At 40.7% G+C, this 21,976-nt stretch overlaps 1 protein-coding gene across 4 annotated transcripts in view; it reads right to left on the minus strand.

Annotated features, from left to right (window-relative positions):
- fxr1 (FMR1 autosomal homolog 1) overlaps positions 1–21,976 on the minus strand; it is a 106,645-nt gene that overhangs the window by 7,750 nt on the left and 76,919 nt on the right. The window contains exons 14-16 of one of the 4 annotated variants that reach the window (XM_078563973.1): positions 10,467–10,676; positions 10,230–10,325; positions 2,931–3,028 (exon numbers count right to left, since the gene is read on the minus strand). In XM_078563973.1, coding sequence (XP_078420099.1) covers positions 2,931–3,028; positions 10,230–10,325; positions 10,467–10,676 — 404 coding nt within the window. The remainder of the gene's footprint in view (positions 1–2,930; positions 3,029–10,229; positions 10,326–10,466; positions 10,677–21,976) is intronic. The other 3 variants (XM_078563974.1, XM_078563975.1, XM_078563976.1) reach the window with 3 other exon arrangements.

Below are 21,976 nucleotides of genomic sequence, written 5' to 3' on the forward strand. Positions count from 1 at the left end.
CAAGTAAAACTGGAGTCAATCGGAATCAGGGAGAAAACTCTCTGCTGGTTGGAGTCATACCTAGCCACAAAGGAAGATGGTTGTGGTTGTTGGCGGTCAATCATCTCAGCTCCAGGACATAACTGCAGGAGTTCCTTGGGGTAGTGCCCCAGGCCCAAACAACTTCAGCTGCTTCAACAATGTCCTACCTTCCTTCCACCATAAGATCAGAAGTGGGGATGTTCACTGATGATTGCACAATGGTCAACACCATTCACAACTCCTCAGATACTGAAACAGTCTAGATCCAAATGTAGCAAGACTTGGACAATATCCCGACTTAGGTTAACAAGTGGCAAGTAACATTCGCACCACAGAAGTGCCGGGCAATGACCATCTCCAACAAGACAGAATCTAACCATCGCCCCATGACATTCAATGGCATTACCATCGCTGAATCCCCCACTATCAAAATCCTGGGGGTTGCCATTGACCAGAAACTGAACTGGACTAGCCATATAAATGCTGTGGCTACAAGAGCACGTCAGAAGCTAGGAATCCTGCACCGAGTAACTCAACTCCTGACTCCTCAAAGTCTTTCTACCATCTACAGAGCACGTCAGGAGTATGATGGAATACTTTCCACTTGCCTGGACGAGTGCAGTTCCAACAACACAAGCAGCTTGACATCATCCAGGACAAAACAGCCTGCTTGATTAACACCCCATCCACAACTGACACAAAGTGGCAGCAGTGTGTACCATCTACAAGATGCACTGCAGAAATTCACCAAGGCTCCTCAGACAGCACCTTCCAAACTCACGACCACCACCATCTAGAAGGACCTATACTACAGGGACTGCAGTGGTTCAAGAAGGCAGCTTCATCACCACCTTCTCAGGGCCAATTAGGAATGGACAATAAATGCTGGCCTAGCCAGCGATGCCCACATCCCATGAATGAATAAAAAACTGTCACCGAGAAAGCTCTAGACACTGTAAAAAAACCTGTCTCTTCAGGCAGAGCTGGATATCAAACTCATAGCGGAGAAGCTTAGAAAAGCTATTGACTCGCTTACCGGGGTAAAGCTCCAGATGCTAATGCTATACCACCTGAACTCATTAAGCATGGGGAAACCGGCATTCCTGCAACATCTGCATGAACTTTTCTGTCTCTGCTGGAAGGAGGAAGCAGTGTACCAGGATATGGTGGTGCGAAGATTGTGACCCTGTACAAGAACAAGGGCAACTGCAGCAATTGCAACAACTATCAAGGCATCCCCCTGATGAGCATCGCAGAAAAAATATTTGTCCGTGCTGTCCTCGTCAGACTGTATATCTTGACTGAATGCATCTATCCCGAATCCCAGTATGGTTTCAGAACTGAAAGATCTACAATTTATATGATCATCTTAGTCTGGCAGCTGCAAGAGAAATGCTGTGAACAAAAGAAACAACTACATATTGCCTTCATCGATCTCACCAAGGCATTCGACAATGTGAGTAGAGGCAGTCTATTTACACTGCTGGAGAAAATTGGCTGCCTGCCAAAGCTGCTCAGTGTGATCTCTTCTTTCCATGACATGTGGGTTAAAGTCAGCTATGACGGGGAAACATCGGAACCATATGAGATCCACAGTGGGTTCAAAGAGGGCTGTGTTCTGGCACAGACACTCTTTGGCATATCCTTTTCTTTGCTGCTGTCATATGCCTTCCGGTCATCTACAGAGGGTGTCTACTTACATACCAGAACTGGTGGAAAGCTGTTCAGCCTTGCTTTCCTGAGACCCGAGACAGAAGTGTGCCGAGTTCTCATCAGAGAGTTGCTTTACGCTGACAATGCCACACCAACAGTCCATACTGAAGAATTGCTGCAGCAGCAAATAGACAGGCTCTCTCATGCTTGTAAAGAGTTTGGTTTGACCATCAGGAAGACAAATGTCATGGTGAAGGATGTTGCCATACCGCCATCTATCGGCACTGACAACGTGACACTGGAGATTGTTATAGCTTCACTTGTCTAGGTTCCACAATCACCAGCAATCTGTCACTTGATGCTGAAATCAACAATAACGAAAGCTTTTGCGATGCATATGTCCAAGCCAAGTATCACAGTGTGGAACAACAGCAACCTGACTAAGAACAACAAACTGCGAGTCTGCCAAGCCTGCGTCCTCAGTGCACTCCACGACAGAGGTGAGACCTGGACAACATATTGCTATGCAGGAGAAAAGACTGAACAGTTTCCACCTTCACTGTCTCGGATGTATCCTCAGTATCACCTGGCAGGACAAGGTCAGAACAGGTACAGTAGGCCCTCTCCTAACCCTGTATTTTATTACATTACTGTATTTCCTGCACACCATAATGGAGATGCAAACTAGCAAGTATGTGCAGCTATTTCTGCCCAAAATAAATGGAGCACATAAGACACTATAACTGGCAACTTGAAAGTTGATATTAATGCAAACGGTTATTGCTTTTTGGCCAATATAACCGATTGCACATTTTAAACGTGGACATTTTAAGTGGTGAGATCTACTGTAAAGACTAGAATGCCCCAATTACATTGCATATCTAGCATTTGTGTAATGAGAACTTTTCACTGAAACCAGAAAATTTGCATTAACATCACCGAAGTGATAGTGTCAAAAGGTAAATTTCACACCTTTGGTTTGTGCTTTGCTGTGTTTTATACTTAAGTTTAAAATGAATTAATCTAACTCACTACACAACCTTAAATTTCTTTTGACAGAAAATTGCTGACTATTCTGTCAGTTCTTCTTTATCTGAAACAGCATAGTCAGAGGCTGGTAAACTTCCCAGACCCACACATTGATGCTTTCTTATTCTGTAGCAGTGCATGTGGATAGTATAACTGCATCCACATGACCCATAATAGATACAACTGCGACATCAATTTGCTACCAATTTTATTACTCAAATTCTTACCAAGGTAGTTGCATTTTTGCTGGCTGCAAGATTCTCTTTAGGCTGGACCCGCTGTCGGCTCTGTGATTCCGCACGAGATATGTAATCAGCTACAGTTACTGTCATTGAAAACAAAAAACTCTTTATACACCTCATTCTGTATATTGCTAGATGAATTGCATGGATTATATGTCTTTGCAAACATCTTCTGCACAAATCTGCCAACCATTTTAATTTAATCAAGCACTTCCTATTTAGTCTAAATGAGACATGTTAGTGTTATATGCAATAATGTCATACACAGACGCAAGATGCATTCAGGGTTAACTCCAAGGTTTTGAATAGGCCTTGAAATAGTAAAAAGTTACTTTTTTATCCAAGTTGTTATTAACTACAATGCACACATCCTTTGCAATTTTCTGATGTACAAATTTGGTATTTTTCTTTACATACAGTACCACTCTTTACCCAACCATAAATTTCTAAACTGTCCAGTAAATGAACTATTACTAACAGGAATCAAGGTACTTCCCACACTTAATGAAGTAATTTAAGTTTGATGTAGTAGTTTGAAAATGTTTTTATTTGAACAGAAACTTAACACTGGGATTAAAACTGCTCCTTAGTTTACAATTGGGTTTTGACTGCTCCTAAGCACCCACCACTTTTAACATACCCAAAACACTTAAGCCAACTAATGTGTACTTTTCTAGAATGGGCAATCATGTCATTTCTGCGTCCAAGAGACACTCTCTACAGCTTAGATTTTAAATGACTCTGTGAAATAATTGGATAAAATTAGATGAAGCAACTTAAAAGTATGCAGAATCATAGGATATGACAACATGGAAACAGACAATTTGGCCTGTCAAAGTCCTCACATTATTTCAGTATTTATATCCATCACCCTATAAATCTAATCCCACTCTCTTCAATATTTCTCTTTCGTGCAGCCTGTAATTCCTTTTTTAAAAACAATATCAAATATTAGCTAATATTGATTGTATCAATGGAAATTCCACATTTGGGATTTCCAAGTTCTATTCTATCTGTTCCAGCACATCCTGCTTCTAATTTGGCCACAAATCGGGCCTTGCTTGAATCACTTAGGATTTTAAAAACTTCTTTTCAATACTGAGCCAACAAAACATTAATAACAAGACTCAAAATTTTGCTTAAAATGTTAAAATAATTGCTACTGACTCATTTCTCAACTGCAAAATCTTTATTGGTGATCCAGAATTTTTATATTTTACAATATATTTAACTTGTGAGTTCAGAGAGGTTAAACAAGTTGAATGGTGTGGGTGAAGAAATCTCAAGTTGTTTCCATATCAGGTGAACAGACAATACCAAACAAGTAATGTGATACTTCTAATTAAAACAAATGAATTTCACCTTTCTTGTTTTTAGGAATTGGCTCAGCAGGCATAAACAGAATGCAATGGTATCAAGCATTGCAAAAATAAAAGTGAATGAACATTTGGCTGACCAATGTCACTCCACCACTCAATTGGACAGAAGGGATGCTCATTGCCACTGAAGTTTTTAAACAGTGCAGATATCCCATGATTGAGATTTAATTATTGCTCAGTTAACTTGCATATACTTGGACACTTTCAATCCTAGTTATTTCTAAACCTGCAACTGATGCGATTCAAACACTCCTCATAAATTAAGACATTAAATTACATTCCGATAACTAGTTTAAATTAGGTAAACTAAATACAGCCAAGCAAATATCATTAATTATCATCAGCAAAAGTACCAACATCAGAGCTAGCTTTTATGTTCTCAACAATTTTTTCCAGGCAGCTCATAGAATCACTACAAAAGCAAAGACAAAATTCTCATTCTTGTCAAATACTTTGCCCATGTGCTTCTGGTGTTTCAATCACCACAGAAATGTCCACAATTTAGAATGTGCAACAAGGATTTCTAAATTCCGGAGATATGCTACCCATACAAGGAGTGAACATGGGCAGAATTCTAACCCTCTTCCCCAAAATAACAAAATAAATAAGCAAGCCAAACACGGGATGAAATCTAATGCAGACAAGTGCAAAGTACAGCATATAGGAAAGAATAGGCAACATATATACTTCACAGACTGCACTAAAATAACTAAGGATGAAGGTGAAAGATATCAAAAATTTTAGTACTTTTAGTTACAATGCTGAACATATCCAACTAATGGCAGCAGAATGTTGAATAACAAAGTCATGATAGTAGAATACATGCCAGATAATGTCAGGATCAAACCACCTAAGTGCTCTGGTCAGACTGTACATTCAATATCAAGTTCAGTCACCAGGGCACAAGAGAGACAAACATTCAAATGACAGAGGCAATGCAGAGAAGAGCCCTAAAGCTACTTCTTAGTGTCAAAGTTCTGAGTTGAAGAAAACAAAAATGGAGAAATTTGGGTTTTTAGGCCTGTAAAGAAGATATCGGAGAGGTGATCTTTGAGGTATTCAAATTAGTTAAGGAAATGACAAAGGCAAATCCAAAATATTACTTTAAATGAAGCAGTATAAACTAGGACAAGGACACAAGTTCAAACTAGCAAAAGGTAAATTTAGGACTAAGTGTATGCAAAGGCATTTCCTGATATCAACATATGGAATAGAATCAGATAGATAGAATCATTTAAGAAACAAAGCGGATGCTGCAATGCAGAGGAGATGGCAGAGAATAGAGCAGATTTAACATCCTTCCATGTGGATGAATTTAGAAAGATTGCATGGTGTTCTTCATCCCAAAATATCTGATGATATTGTAATAGATGATAGATTTGCTTTGGATAAATACTAAATTGCAATATAGCCTGTGAGCTATGTGATAATAGTTTCTGTTTCTCAAATTCTTATAAATTCTTGTTTTGGAGAGATAATTGATCAAATACTGCAGAACTGTTCTGTAGGATGCTCTGTTTTGCAATGAGTCTGCATAGCTAAGCAATCAAAATCAATTTGCTGACCTCCAAGATAAGACAGGACAGATATAGTATGATTGCAAGAGATTCCATCAGTACACATACACAATGCTTTTAGTGAGATTGTTAGCTAAATCTCACTGCATTGGTCGTACATCACAATCATCCTATGCAGCCTAGGCAAATAAGCATTCAAACATGAATAGCTCTCATGGTGTTTTATTTAGAAGGCTGTTTCTTGTGGTCAGTAGTATTATTTCAGATGTTTTTTCAGTAATTAGAAAATTTACATTCTGATGTTGATTTATCAATAATTTTTGCTTCAAACCAAAAACTATGATCACTAACACACCGAAATGAGATACTACGGATGCAAAATTGATATCAACTGAACTGATTTATGTATGCATGTGCTTTTGTACAAAAGTACACAAATACACTCTGCTCGAGTTTTTACAAGAGTTGTGCCATTCAATTTTCCAACATTTAAGTGTTCTCAATCTTGACGAGACAACTAAAAAATGTGATTGGTAAGTGTTTTAGATTTGCCTAAGGGAAAGAAGAAAACGGAAAGGTCATTCCCATCTTACTCTTTAGTATGTCATTCAACAGCAGGTTAAACCATGGCAATGAAAGAGGTAGGAATAGTCTCAGTTGAGGGGAAAAAAGCTGCATTTTTTGTTATAAATCATAAATGTTCTCAAAGTTTTAAGTCACATCCTAGCAAACAACTAAAATAACTCACACCCCATTACCGACCAACTCTGATACCAGTAAATCTGACAAATAATGGACATCTGAGAAAAATGCAGACACCAAAAAGATTTTTTTTTACTACTGACCAACTCTTAATAAATCAGCAATGGCCGTGAAATTCTTGCACTATTAAAACATGGCAGAAACAGAAATATTCCATTCAGCCTCTCCAGTTTGTTCTGTCAAATACATACCTCAACTCTATTTACTCGCTTTTGGTACATATTCCAAATTCTATCTCAGTCTTGAAAGTTTCAACTGACAGAGTATCCAAAGCCTTTTGGAGGACAAAGTTTCATATTTCCACTAGTGTGAGAGAGAAAAAATGCTTTCGGGTTTCACTACTAAATAACTTAATTCTCAATTTAAGTTTGCGTTCTTTGCTCTGTGCTCCACCACCAAAGAAAACTGTTCATCTAATCTCTTTATCCTTGACCATCTAAATTTAAGGGAATGCAAGTCAAATTTTATGCAACATGTCCTCATAATTTAATCCTTTAAGCCCTAATTGTTCTCGTGAATCTGCACTATAGCCCCTCAAAGGCCAATATACCCTTCTTGAGGTACAAGCCCAAGAGTGAACACAATACTCTAGATGGAGTCTGACCAAGGCTCTGTACAACTGAAGCATGACTTCACACTTGAATTCCACCAGCCCCCTTCCCAACAGCCAAGTAAAACCTAACATTTATTACCCTTTCCGATTACTTAATGTACTTGCGCACAAGCTTTTAGAACTTTGTGCAGATGGATAGCCAAATCCTTTTGCTCCTCCGTAGTCCCTAGTCTCTTGTGGTTATGAAAATATCTTAATTTGTCTTTCTTGGATCCCAAGTGGATGACTTCACACCTTCCCATGTCAAACTATCTGCCATTGTTTTGAGGAGCCGCCTAGTGTGTTTATATCGCTTTGTAACCTTATGCTCTTACTTACACAATTTAGCACACCTCCTAATTTAGTGTCATCTGCAAACTGTGATATGCAACTTCATCCAAGTTAGCGATATACAGAAGCAGCATCCTATACAAAATTCTAATAATGCTCCAGTATTAGCCACACTGCCTCCTTTCCATTTTGCACACTTCTGTATCTTCAATACAAAGAAAAAACTTCCAAAATCTTGTCAGTACCGCATTTAACAAACTACTGATAACTTAATTGTAACTAAAGATGATTTTTCTTATATTCCTAAATTGCTTACACCAATTTTTTTCCTCTCACATCTTCCAATTTCTAAAATAAGCAGAACTTTTGTTCAACAGAGTCAAATAAGACCTCTTGTTTTACATTAGGTTAAATATTGCAATTTGGCTGTGCAAACTTAAGCTAGTTGAGGTATACATAGCAGTAACATTACAAGATTCCTTGAATTATAGATAATCTTAATTGCTGACTCCTCCAATCTCTAAAGAAGATGGAAATACTGCCAATGCAGCTGGAAGTGATGTGGTTTACTGTATGTTTGAGGCTGCAATTTTCTGAATGAAAAATGCAACGGAGTGTTTTCCCTGCCTTTGTCAGGTCTAGTACCGCTTGTCCTAGAGTTTGGGAACCAGTGATACCAGTGGAACCATGGCATCTTCCAAATAATTTGATATGGCAGAAGCTTTTTCAGGATACGATCAAAAAATTTACCTGTTCCCAACTAACAAAATTAATTGATCTGGTTTTGATTTTTGTTAAAATAATGGAAGAGCAAGTTGGCTCTTCTATTTATCTATTATTTACCTAAGTATCCTTATGTTCTTCTATTTCTTAGCAGTGTTATAAAGGCATCCTGTGGCCCAGGGATCTATCGCCCCAGCTATTCATTTTTACAAAAACAAATCCAGTTGCTCTGAAGATGCTGACTCAAAGTTGCATCTTTTCCATCTTTGCTAATAGTTTCAAACCTATTTTAACTATTAGAGCTATACAGGATTAAACCTGTATCCATGAAGACCATATTTTTATATAGTGATTTCATCAATTGTGCACTATGAAACCTAGCATCGTAAGGATCATTATAAAAAAAGTGCTGGACATATTGAACAGGTCTGACAGCATCTGTGGAGAGAAAAAGTTAGTGTTTCAAGTCAAATAGGACTTCTTCAGAACTGTCCGGAATAAGTCATATTCGACTTGAAACGTTAACTCAGTATCTCTCTCCACAAATGGTGTCAGAAGTGCTGAGTATTTCCAGCACTTTTATTTCAGAATTCCAGCATCGCAATATTTTGCTTTTACTATAGTAAGGGTTGTTAGTGAATGTGGAGTAAGATCTGAAATTATCATTTATTTGGAATTCATGTGAAACATTTCTCCCCTTTTGTGTACAATCTTCATCTTCACCAGTTTGTACTAAACCTTTACAAATCACTGTTTAGGTCTCAGCTGAAAGTGTGTCTAACAGTTTCATAAGGAAGTCAAGGCCTTGGAGATGATGCAGAGATTTATCAGAATTAAACAAGGGGTGAAGGACATCAGTTACATGGAGAGACTAGAGAAGCTGGGAGAGCTTCCTTAGAGTAAAGATGGTTACGGACAAGTTGTATTCAAAAATTATGAAGGTTTTTGACAAGAGCAAATAAGGAAAAAATATTTCAACTGGCAGGTAGATCAGTAACCAGAGGACACTGGATTTAAGATAATTGACAAATAAATCATCAGGGAGATTTGATGCAACAAGTTATTGTGAACTGCAATGCAACACTTGAAAGGATGGTGGAAGCAGGTTTAATAGCAACATTCCAAAGGATATTGGATATATGATAGAAAAGGAAAAGTTTTCAGGTTCTGGTGTTGATGCAGGTGCGTACTTCCATAGCTCTTTTACAGACCTGGCATAGGCATGATGGACTAAATGGCTTTCTTCTATGCTTTAAGATTCTATGATTATATCTCACTGTACATAGTACATTTCAGAATAGTAACATGTACAATTCAGCAATTAGACCACTCACTTTACTTCCTTTATGAACGTGTTAATTCCTGTGAGTGATTCCATAAGCAGCAAACTATGAAGGCCACCAAACTAATCCTGAATCACATTCTCTCTCTCAGAAACACACACACACAAATGCTGAAGTACAGTAATCCAAAAGACTATTCAAGTTTGCCTTCCCCAACCTTACGGTGAAGTCAATAGTAATACTCTAACCAGTGCCCAGGCTGGGATCAAGTAAGGACAGACCTGGGAGCTTCCTGGTACTGTTCAGAGTCAGAGACTTCAAATCTGAGCCATCTGGGAACACTGACTTCACATAATATATATAACTTCATCTGAAAATTTAAATTGAAGCAATAACCCAGCAACTACAGAGACTCTTCAGCAGTATACACCAAGGCATGGTGAAATCAAATACATGATGTGCTTATTTGGAAGCTGAATTATGTTTAACATCTGTGCGATTGGTACATTTCCCTAAATCTTTAAAACAATTACCAATTAAAGGCGTTCCTTCTTCAATACAAGGTAATCAAAGTTAAATTTTTATGTTAGATTTTTAAAGTACATTTACCACACACAAGCAGCAGACCCATGAAGCTGTGGTTAGAATTTAATGAATTAGATAAAGTGTAACAGTGACACACAATTTCAAAAATTTCAAAACTCCAAACACCCTAGCATGCTAGTTATGGCTGTTACCTGGCTGGCTGTCTCTGCTCAAAGAGCTTTCAATTTGACCACGTAAACGACGTCTGCGGCTACGATTACGCCGCTGTGGTTTTCTTTCATTATCATCTGCAAATGTAAAGTGTGATGGAGGCTTTCTTTTTAATGTTTTATTTACAATAGCAGTCTATGCTTGGAGTTAATTCAAATAAAACTCTAGTTGGCCAAGTACAATCTTTCAAATGATACATAAATTTGATCTATACATACCTAAACCATTCTCATTAACTGAAGCACTGTCAGATTCTGTCATTCCATCAATCATTGTAGCATCATCATCTGTCCTACGCCTACGCGATCTCCTGCGGCGGTTTGTGCTGCTATGAGATTCACTACCATCAGTATCTGCTGTTTGGTCCGTTTCTGTGTTATCTGCGTTGTCTAGCAAACTGTAAGGATTGCTATCTGGATCCTTGAACACTAAGGGGAAAACAGACAATGAAAACACCATATTCCGACGTTTTGTGAGATCTTTTTTCAAAAGTTTGAATTGTAGATAATATTTTTATTTCTTTACAGCAGCCAAGCTAACAAGCATAGCAGATGATTTATAATTTATTATAAAAGAGTCTGCAAGAAATAGCTGCTAATAGATTAAATGCTAAATAAATAAAATTAGACTGGAATCTTTCTCAATTAAATTATGGCAAACTGTTGAATCTCAATTCACTACATTAGTTACTCATAAAAGCAGGTAGGCATCCATTAAAAATAGGACAGACAACCCCCTGAAAAAAAGGCGCCTACAAAAAAAAGGGACACTTACTGACAGTCCCAAATAACTTCCATTATAATAGATACAACTGCCCCTTAAAACCACAGACACTAGTAAATTACAAATTCGATAGCTTTTAATGCACAAAGCCTATTTACTTCATAAAACACTGGTCAGGCGGGTAGGGACAATGCAGCGGGTGAAAAAAAATCACCTTTTGTTTAATGGAGATTTCTTTTTGAAGCATAGGTAACAGCACAGAAAGTCTGGGACTGATTGTTTACATGGTTCGATCCCAGGGATAAAGAGGTTTCACTGACTTTATGAATATTGGACAGAACCCAGGAACCCTTAAATTGGGTGGGATGAGAGACTGAAATCATGGTGTCACATTGCCAGGCATCATGTGACCCTTGATCCTCTAGGAATGCGTCTAACTACAACTGGCAACCCTACTCTTAACATCAAGTACTGACTGGTGAGCTATTAATAGCCTCCTACCCACAGCACCCCCAGCACTTAAAACATTAGCAGCTGCAGCACACAAGAGGGAGGGATCCAGGGCAATTGGGTCAAGGGTCTGCAGAATATTAGTTCCTCTTTCCCCCAACACCCACAAATGCATTTAAGAAAGAAATAAAGGCCATTAAGTGCTTCCAGTCTGATCCATGGTCCAACAAGCTCGTAGATATTCTCCAAATTCAACTCCACCTTCCTGTCCTTAATACCCAAAAATTTACCAAACTTTGTCTTGAATATATCAAAGACTGAACATCCGCAGCTCTCTGGGTAGAGAATGAGAAAGATTCACAAACCTTAGAATAAAGAAATTTCTCCTCATCTTAGTCCTAAATGGCCAACCCATTACTGTGAGACTGGGGCCCCATGTTCTCAAGTCCCCATACAGGGAGAACATTTTCCCAGCATTGAATCTGTCAAGCTCCTTAATAATTTTATATGTTTCAATTAGATCACCTTTCATTTTTCTAAAATCCAGGGAATGAAGGCTTACCCTAACTCAATCACTCCTCAGAGACAATCCTTTCATCCCAGGAACCAGTCTAGGAAACCTTTGCAATACACCCTCTAATACAAGCATGTCCTTCCATAGGTAAGGAAACCAAATGTGCACACACTACTCCAGGTGCAGCCTCACCAATGCTCTGCATAATTCTTTTTTTAAAAAATTTATTCAAGGGTTATGGGCTTTGCTGGCAGGGCCAACATTTATTGCTCATCCCCAATTGCACTTGAGAAGGTGGTGGAGAGCTGCCTTCTTGAACTGCTGCAGTCCATATGGTGTAGATACACCCACAGTGCTGTTAGGGAGGGAGTTGCAGGATTTTGACCCAGCAACAGTGAATGAACGGCGATATATTTCCAAGTCAGGATGGTGAGTGGCTTGGAGGGAACTTCCAGGTGATGGTGTTCCCATGTATCTGCTGCCCTTGTCCTTCTAGATGGTAGTCGTCATGGGTTTGAAAGGTGCTGTCTAAGGAGCCTTGGTGTGTTTCTGCAGTACATCTTGTGGATGGTACACACTGCTGCCACTGTGCATCAGTGGTGGGGGAAATGAATGTTTGCGGATGGGGTGCCAATCAAGCGGCCTGCATTGTCCTGGAAGGTGTCGAGTTTCGAGTGTTGTTGGAGCTGCACTCATCCAAGGAAGGGGAGAGTATTCCATCACACTCCTGACTTGTGCCTTGTAATGGTGGACAGGCTTTGGGGAGTCAGGAGATGATTTACTCGCCACAGGATTCCAAGCTTCTGACCTGCTCTTGTAGCCACAGTATTTATATGGCTAGTCCAGTTCAATTTCTGGTCAATGGTAATCCCCAGGGTGATGATACTGGGGGATTCAGCGATGGTAATGCCATTGAATGTCGAGAGACGATGGTTAGATTTTCGCTTGTTGGAGATGGTTATTGCCTGGCGCGAATGTAACTTGCCGCTTGTCAGCCCAAGCTGGGTGTTGTCCAGGTCTTGCTGCATTTGGACATGGACAGCTTCAGTATCTGAGCAGTTGTGAATGGAATCATCAGCGAACATCCCCACCTTCTGGCCTTATGATGGAAGGAAGATCATTGATGAAGCAGCTGAAGATGGTTGGGCCTAGGACACTACTCTAAGGAACTCCTGCAATAATGTCCTGGAACTGAGATGTTTGACCTCCAACAACCACAACCATCTTCCTTTGTGCTAGGTATGACTCCAAAATGCAGAGAGTTTTCCCCGATTCCCACTGACTCCAGTTTTGCTTGGGCTCCTTGATGGGATGATTGGGAGTACACATATAAGGGAGTAATCGGCCGGGTTGGATTTATCCTGCTTTTTGTGGACAGGACATACCTGTGAAATTTTCCACATAGCCAGGTAGATGCCAGTGTTGTAGCTGTACCGGAACAGCTTGGCTAGGGGCACGGCAAGTTTTAGAGCACAAGTCTTCAGTACTGTTGTCAGAATGTTGTCAGGGCCCATTGCCTTTGCAGTACCCAGTGCCTTCAGCTGTTTCTTGATATCACATGGAGTGAATCGAATTGGCCAAAGACTGGTATCTGTGATGCTGGGGACCTCCAGAGGAGGCAGAGATGGATCATCACAATTGACATTTCTGGCTGAAGATTGTAGCAAATGCTTCAGCTTTATCTTTTGCACTGACGTGCTGGGCTCCCCCATCATTGTAGATAGGGATATTTGTGGAGCCTCCTCCTCCAGTGAGTTGCTTTAATTTTCCACCACCATTCACAGCTGGATGTGGCAGGACTGCAGAGCTTAGATCTGATCCATTGGTTGTGGAATCGCATAGCTCTGTCTAACACTTGCTGCTTATGCTGTTTGGCATGCAAGTAGTCCTGTGTTGTAGCTTCACCAGGTTGACACCTCATTTTTAGCCATGCTTGGTGCTGCTCCTGGTATGCCCTCCTGTACTCTTCATTGAACCAGGGTCGATCCCCTGTCTTGATGGTAATGGTAGAGTGGAGCCAGGCCATGAGGTTACAGATTGTGGTTGAGTACAATTCTGCTGCTGCTGCTGATGGTCCACAGTGGCTCATGGTGCCCAGTCTTGAGTTGCTAGATCTGTTCAAAATCTATCTCATTTAGCACAGTGGTAGTGCCACACAACACGATGGAGAGTATTCTGAATGTGAAGATGGGGCTTCATCTCCATAATGACTGTGCAGTGGTCACTCCTACCGATACCGCCATAGGCAGATGCACCTGCGGCAGGCAAGTTGGTGATGAGGTCAAGTGCGTTCTTCCGTCTTGTTGACTCCCTCATCACCTGCTGCAGACCCAGTCTAGCAGCTATGTCTTTTAGGACTCAACCAGTTCAGTCAGCAGTTGTGCTACCGAGCCACTCTTGGTGATGGACATTGAAGTCCCCGACCCAGAGTACGTTCTGAACCCTTGCCACCCTCTATGCTTCCTCCAAGTATTGTTCAACATTGAGGGGTGCTGATTCATCAGCAGTGGGTGGACGGTACATGGTAATCAGCAGGAGGTTTCCTTGCCCATGTTTGACCTGGTGCCATGAGACTTCATGGGGTCCAAAGCTGATGTTGAGGACTCCCAAGGCAACTCCCTCCCTACTGGGTATGTCTTGCCAGTGGAACAAGGATGGTGATGGTGGTGTCTAGGAAGGTATGATTCTGTGATTATGACTATGTTAGGCTGTTGCTTGACTAGTCTGTGAAACACCTCCCAATTTTGGCACTAGCCCCCAGATGTTACTACAGAGGACTTTGCAGGGTTGACAGGGCTGAGTTTGCCGTTGTCGTTTCCGGTGCCTTGGTCGACACTGGGTGATCCATCCAGTTTCATTCCTTTGAGACTTTTTAGCGGTTTGATACAACTGAGTGGCTTGCTAGGCCTTTTCAGAGGGTGTTTAATAGTCAACCACATTGCTGTGGGTCTGAAGTCACAGACCAGGCAAGGACGACAGATTTCCTTCCCTAAAGGGCATTAGTGAACCAGGTGGGTTTTGATGACAATCGACAATGGTTTCATGGTCATTTTTGGACTTTTAATTCCAGATTTTTATTGAATTCAAATGTCACCATCTGCGGTGATGGGTTTCAAACCCGGGTCCCCAGAACAATATCCTGGGTCTCTGGATTACTTGCGTACTGGGTCTCTGGATTACTTGCGTACTGGGTCTCTGGACAATACCACTACGTCACCACCTCTCCCACAGTAGTAAGACTTCTTTATTCTTGTAGCCCAATCCCTTTGCAACAACAGCTAACATATGATTTGCCTTCCTAATTGCTTGCTGTACCTGCGTGTTAACTTTGTGACTCGTACACAATAACATAGAAACATAGAAAATAGAAGCAGGAGTGGGTCATTTGGCCCTTCCAGCCTGCTCCGCCATTCTAAATGATCATGGCTGGTCCTCTATCTCAACACTGTACTCCTGCGCTCTCCCCATAACCCTTGACGCCTTAAGTCCAGAAATATATTTCCTTCTTAAACATATTCAGTGACTTGGCCTCCACAGCCTTCTGTGGTAGAGAATTCCATAGGTTCACCACCCTCCAAGTGAAGAAGTTCTCCTCATCTCAGTCCTAAATGGACTCCCCCATATCCTGAGACTGAGAGTCCTTGTTCTAGATCCCCTAGCCAGAGGAAATATCATCCAGTCTGTCCATCCCTGTCAGAATTTTATGTTTCAATGAGATCTTCTCTCAATTCTTCTAAACTCCAGTGAATACAGGCCTAGTCAACCTAATCTCTCCTTATACGACAAGCCTGCCATCCCAGGAATCAGTCCGTTGATCCTTCGCTGCACTCCCTCTATGCAAATATATCTTAGGTAAGGAAACCAAAACTGCACACAATACTCTATGTGTAGTCTCTCCAAGGCCCTGTACAGCTGCAGTAAGACATCCTTGCTCCTATACTCAAGTCCTCTCACAATGAAGGTCAACATACCATTTGCATTCTTAACTGCTTGCTGCACCTGCACGCTTGCTTTCAGTGATTGGTGTACAAGGACACCCAGGTCCCTTTGTACATCAACATTTCCCAATCTGTCCCCATTTAAATAATACTCTGCCATTCTGTTTTTCCTACCAAAATGGATGACTTCACACTTATCCATGTTATACTGCATCTGCCACGTACTTGCCCACTCACTCAATCTGTCTAAATCACCTTGAAGCCTCTTAACAGCCTCCTCATCGCTCACATTCCCACCGGGTTTTGTGTTGTCAGCAAACTTGGAAATATTACATTTGGTTCCCTCATCCAAATCATTGATATCCTCATTCAAATCACCCAGGTCACTCTGAATGCAAACATTTTCTAGTCTCACCATCCAAAAACTATTTTGCCTTTTTTTCACTACCAAACAAAGTTATGATAAACCCGTCTAAAACAATGGTTTAACCTTAACCTTAGAGTAGTGTGTCCATTTTTGGACACAATACTTCAGGGAGGATATGAACGCGTTAGCGGGGGGGTGCAGAAAGGATTCATGAGAATAGTTGCAGGGATGAGCAACTTCAGTTACCTGGCGAGATTTGAGAAGCTGGAGCTGTTCTCCATGGAAAAGAGAAGATCAAGAGGAGATTAGAAAGCTGTTAAAACTTGAGGAGTATTGACAGAGTAAATGGGGAGAATCTGTTTCCAGTGGCAGAAGGATCAAAAACCAGAGGGCACCAACTTAAGGTGATTGGCAAAAGAATCAACGGTGACTTGAAGAAAAACCTTTTAATGCAGCAAGTGGCTAGGATCTGGAATGCATTGTTTGAGTGTGGTGGAGGCAGATTCAATCAAGGCCTTCAGAAGAAAATTGGATAATTAGCATAAGAGGGCAAATTTGCAGAGCTACAAGGAAAAGATGAGGGAGTGAGACTAGGCGAGTTGTTCTTACAGAGAGCTGGTACAGACACGATGGGCTGAACAGTCTTGTGTTGTAACCATTCTATGATTTCTAAGATTTCACACTTCCCCACATCATATTCCATCTGCCATGTTGTTGTCCATTCATCCTACCTGCTTACATCCCTCTGCAATCTTTTTGCTTAGTTTCTCACCCAACTTTGTACCATCTGCATCAGCAAACACTCACACCCCTCATCTATGTCATTAATATAGACTGTAAATAGATCAGGCCCAAGTACTGATCCTGACAATTCAGAGCTAGTTCTGGCCTGCCAATCCAAAAAAGTTCCTTTATTTCTACTGTTTTCTGACAATTAACTTATCATCAATTCATGCTATTAACCCCAATCCCATGAGTCCTAATTTTATGTATTAATCTGTGTGGCAGCATAAATTCAAATACACTACATTCACTGGTTTCCTCTTATCAATTCTACTACACTGAGGCCCCACTATAACACAGTCCGCTATAGCACAGAACTTGGTCTAACGCAGGTCCGTCTTTGACACCAAAATTTTGATTTCAATAGCATTTTATCCAGTGAGATATTTAACCACATAAGTCAGGAAGGCTTCCAGTTTAGTATCAGAGCTCTGCTAAGTAGTAAAAGCATTTCAGATGACCTCAGCACTCATGTTGGAGAAGAGGTAAACTTGTTAGTGCTGCTGTTGGCTTTCCAGTAACTCCTGCTGGTTGCTGAATGTGATGAATCTAATCAGTCACTCTCAAAATGCAGCCACACAGCCTCCTCCTTTCCTCAATGATGGTGGCACATTTCCTCCTTTCCTTCTGCAAATCTGTCACAAGCCTTCCCCCCTCCCCCAGTATGAACACTGCTACCCACTTAAAAAGAAAAATTAAAAGCAACAATTTAATTATTTGGAACAAAAACAAAAATACCTGGAAAAACTCAGCAGGTCTGACAGCATCTGCGGAGAGGGATACAGTTGACGTTTCGAGTCCTTATGACCCTTCATCAATTTAATTATTTCATTGATTTTACACAGTGGCTCATCAGCAACTCCCACATCCCATAAAAATAGAATAAAGGAAAAAAATTATTTCAGAGCATGAGGACTGGAATCTGTCAGGGTGTGTATGCAATAATGGCCCAATGGGGTCAACCCTGAACGCTAGGCACCAGCAAATGATAGAACTATGAGTGGAATCAATGGGTATACATCTTCCCAGTCAGGGGAGAAATGCTGATTGATCTAGGAAACAAATATATGCACATAACCATTGCTTTTATACCCAGCCAGGTGTGTTTCCCACCTAACAGACTGAGGCATACTGTAATGCAGACTCACCTAAAACGTGGCCTTGAGATATGGTGCCTGTGCACCCTGTTACTGCAGGGCACCAAATGTAGTTACATCCTCAAAAAATTAACAGATTTGTCAAACACAATTTCCCTTTAATAAATCCTTGTTGACTCTGCTTTAACATACTTTGATTTTCTAAGTGCCCAGTCACCACGCCCCTCATAATAGATTCTAGCATGTTGCCTACTACTGATGTTAGGCTAATTGGCCTGTAGTTCCCGGTTTTCTCTTCCTCCTTTCTTAGTGAGATTGTGTTTGCGACCTTTAATTCTTGGGAACTGTTCTAGAATCCAAGGAATTCTGGCAGGTTAACACCAATGCATCCACCTGTTTTTAAACAACCCTAGGATTCAGGTCAACAGGTCTAGGGGATTTGTCACTGGGATCCGTCAGGCATTCTGGCTCTACAGCAGCTACTTTGCCCTGTGTAGGCTGCCAACATAACACATCCCAGGATCAGGGCATTCCTCCCTCAATGTAAAGGACCCTGGGATGGCCACAAACTGGGAAAGTCAACAGAAAGAAAAATTAACTGAAATCATATTTTGCCAGCAAGGCTCCAGAATTAGACATAGGTTTAGCAGATTCGTATGGTTTGTCTATGAATAATCCTGTAAGGTTATTTTCTTAAGAAAATGTAATATCAGGGCTGGACTGCAAAGCATGATCGCTAGCTTCACTGATATCTGTCAATTTGCCAATGTTGGAATATGCACGTGCAAGAAACTACATGTAGCCCACGCAGGAAAGGGGAAGTTATGCAGATAAAAGGGGACCCACATACCAACTCGATGCGGTTCATTGCAGGCTATAGATTCAAACATATTTTACACTTGTGACAGATAAAGCAGTTAAATTAATAGAACTGTTAAGCTAATAGAACTAATTATATGCTACGTACATCAATATATTGAAGTCTGCTTGAGTTAATGCTTGCTTTGTGATATTATACTTTGTTAAAACCTTTTCGTAAGAACAATGGAAAGGACAAGAACAATATGATGGGGACCTTAGCAGAAAGTTAGGAGAAGATGAATGTGAAACTGCAAAATTTCAGAAGTTGGGCTATTAACAGTAATGAGAATCTTCGAACCTTTGGAAAATCAGCAAGCATCTGTCAGTGCCTACTTGTTGGGGTACAGGGAGCCCATGGGTTATCAATGACCTCAACTGATCCACTCATATTTGAAAGGATAAACTATGGTCTAATATGTCATGGCAAGGGTCCCTCGGTTGGGATAAAAGGAGCTGCACGATATCGTTGGCACACATCTAGAAGACAACAGGCTACAGTCAACGGAACACAGCAAAAGAAGAGAAGAGCAGTCTCGTTGTATATCTATAGCCATCGTTAAATATTACCTCTGTATTTCTCTGAGATACTTAATAAGCTCTCTGACTTGATTATGAACACATGTCCATACCCCGTAGATCAGAACTGGCAAGAACCAAGTGAGAGTTTCCTCTGTCTTACAATACCATTTCGAGGATCTCTCTCCGTGACACCTTACAGTGAAAGTAATTGGAGGAGGAACATTTCAGCAGAAACATACAATCCTGGAATACGTGACTCTCTCCATTTACCGTACATGACCATTGTGAAAAAAAAAAGTATACCTCAAAATAAAGGACACATTACAAATACTTTAGGTGTTCCTAATTATCAGGTTACACCATATCTATGCAAAATATATAGTAATTCACGTAAGTCCTGCACAAACAATCCAAGTTCATGCCTTTTAATAACTTGGACAAAATAGCATTTGATAAAGTACCATGTAATAGGCTTGTTAGTAAAACTAGAATATGAATAAGCAGTGGCAGGGAGGATTGGCTAAGAGCAGAATTGTGGTTGTATTTTTCCAGATTGGAGGGAAGTATAGTGATAACCCCCTGGGATCAGTATGAGGATCCCAACTCTTTTTGATCTACATTAATAGCCTGTACTTGAACTACAGGAAACAATTTCAAAGTCTGCAAATCACACAAAACATGGAAAAGCAGTAAACTGCGAGTAGGATAGAAACAGACTTCAGAAGGACATACGCAGACTAGTGAAATGGGCAGATGAAATTTAACACAGCGGTGTGAAGTGATGCACAATACAGGCACAATGGCCTGAAAGTCTTCCTCCTGTGTTGTAACATTCTGAGATTTACAATACAAAATGGGTATTCTGCCCTCAAGAGTAATGTTTGGGCAAAAGTTGCATACAAGATGTCTATTCTACATATCTTAAGTCATAAGGTGTAATTCCTTCACGCCAGAGCAAGAAAGATGTTGATCCTTTGCCAAGCAAATTCCATACACTAAAATATCACTGAACTGTACCCATGCAGTGGTCCTTCTGGAGTACTGAGACCAGTGGGAGAGAAGAGAGGCAAAGGTGGGATAAAAGGAGTGGCAGATAGAGCAATAGAGTCACTGCAACACCAGCGGGAGGTCTCCAAAGAAATTCAAAGTGTGATATCACAGAAAACCAGGTAGGTAATTGATTGGTGAGAGTTTTCCTCTATTCTATTGAAACTCAGGTATTTGTTTCAAAGAATGAGCTGGGAAAATAAGAATTTAAATCAGGTTACTATTATAGTGAGTGAATTAATAAGATTATAAGCTCAGAGCAGGTCTACAAGTATTAATTGAAATTAGTAGCTCAAATAGGGCACTAGCTAGATTATTGAAAAGGGAATAGAGGGTTTTGTTTTACATCATGCATGGGCATCTGCAACCTGTTGCTTGCAATTCCTATGCCATGTAGGAATTTCAGGGCACTTAACATGTCTTGGGTGACCATGTGTGTAGGAAATGTCTCCAGCTTCTTGAGGGACAGCTGAAGTCACTACAGAGCATCGGAGAGGATGAGAGTTTTCTAGATTGTACGTTCCAAGTGGCAGCCACCCCACAGGCAGTACGAGTTCAGAACAGTAAGCGGGTGGTCATCAGCAAGGGCAGAAAGAGACAGGAGGTACAGGATTCTTCCGGTTTTGTGCTACTCTCAAACAGATACTCAGTGTTTGAGACTGCTGGGAGTGACGATAGTCTAAAGCAGTGCAGTCCAGATCACGGCATCAATGGCAAAGGGACTGTACAGGTGGGAACAGCCAAGTGTATTAATGTTTGTTATAGGCGATTCCATAGTCGGGGTGGGGCGGGGGGCAAATAGACATTTCTGTAACAGTCATCATGAGTCCTGCATGGTCCTCACAGGGAGGTTTACTAGTGTGATTGGGGAGGGTTTAAATAAATTTGCTGGTGGACAGGCACCAGACATAGAAGTAGAGAAGAGGAATAAGGTGCATAAAGTCAGAATACTAGGCAATGCTAGGGAATAGTTCCATATTGGATAGGAGAGGAGGAAACACTAAGTTATTAGGTGAGCTCGGAGTACAATCTAAATTAGGGTTAATGTGCATGTATGTGAATGCACAGAGTGGCACATAAGACTGGTGAGTTATTTGAAAGAGTAATATGTGCTGTGGATAAAAGAGAGCCTGTAAACATTCTGTACTTGGATTCCCAGAAAGCATTTGATATGGTGCCACATCAAAGGTTACTGCGGAAAATAAAAGCTCATGATGTAGGGTGTAATATATTAGACTAGATAGAAGATTGGCTGGCTGGCAGCAAACAGAGTATGCATAAATGGGTCTTTGTCTGAATGGCAGGATATGACTAGTGGAGTCCTGTTGGGGTCCATGCTGGGCCTCAACTTTGTACAATTTACATCAATGACTTAGATGAGGGGAGCGAAGGCATGGTAGCTAAATTTGCAGATGACACAAAGATAGGT

The sequence above is a fragment of the Cetorhinus maximus genome, chromosome 19 (genome assembly GCF_964194155.1).
Source record: "Cetorhinus maximus chromosome 19, sCetMax3.hap1.1, whole genome shotgun sequence".
Taxonomy (NCBI): Eukaryota; Metazoa; Chordata; class Chondrichthyes; order Lamniformes; family Cetorhinidae; genus Cetorhinus; species Cetorhinus maximus.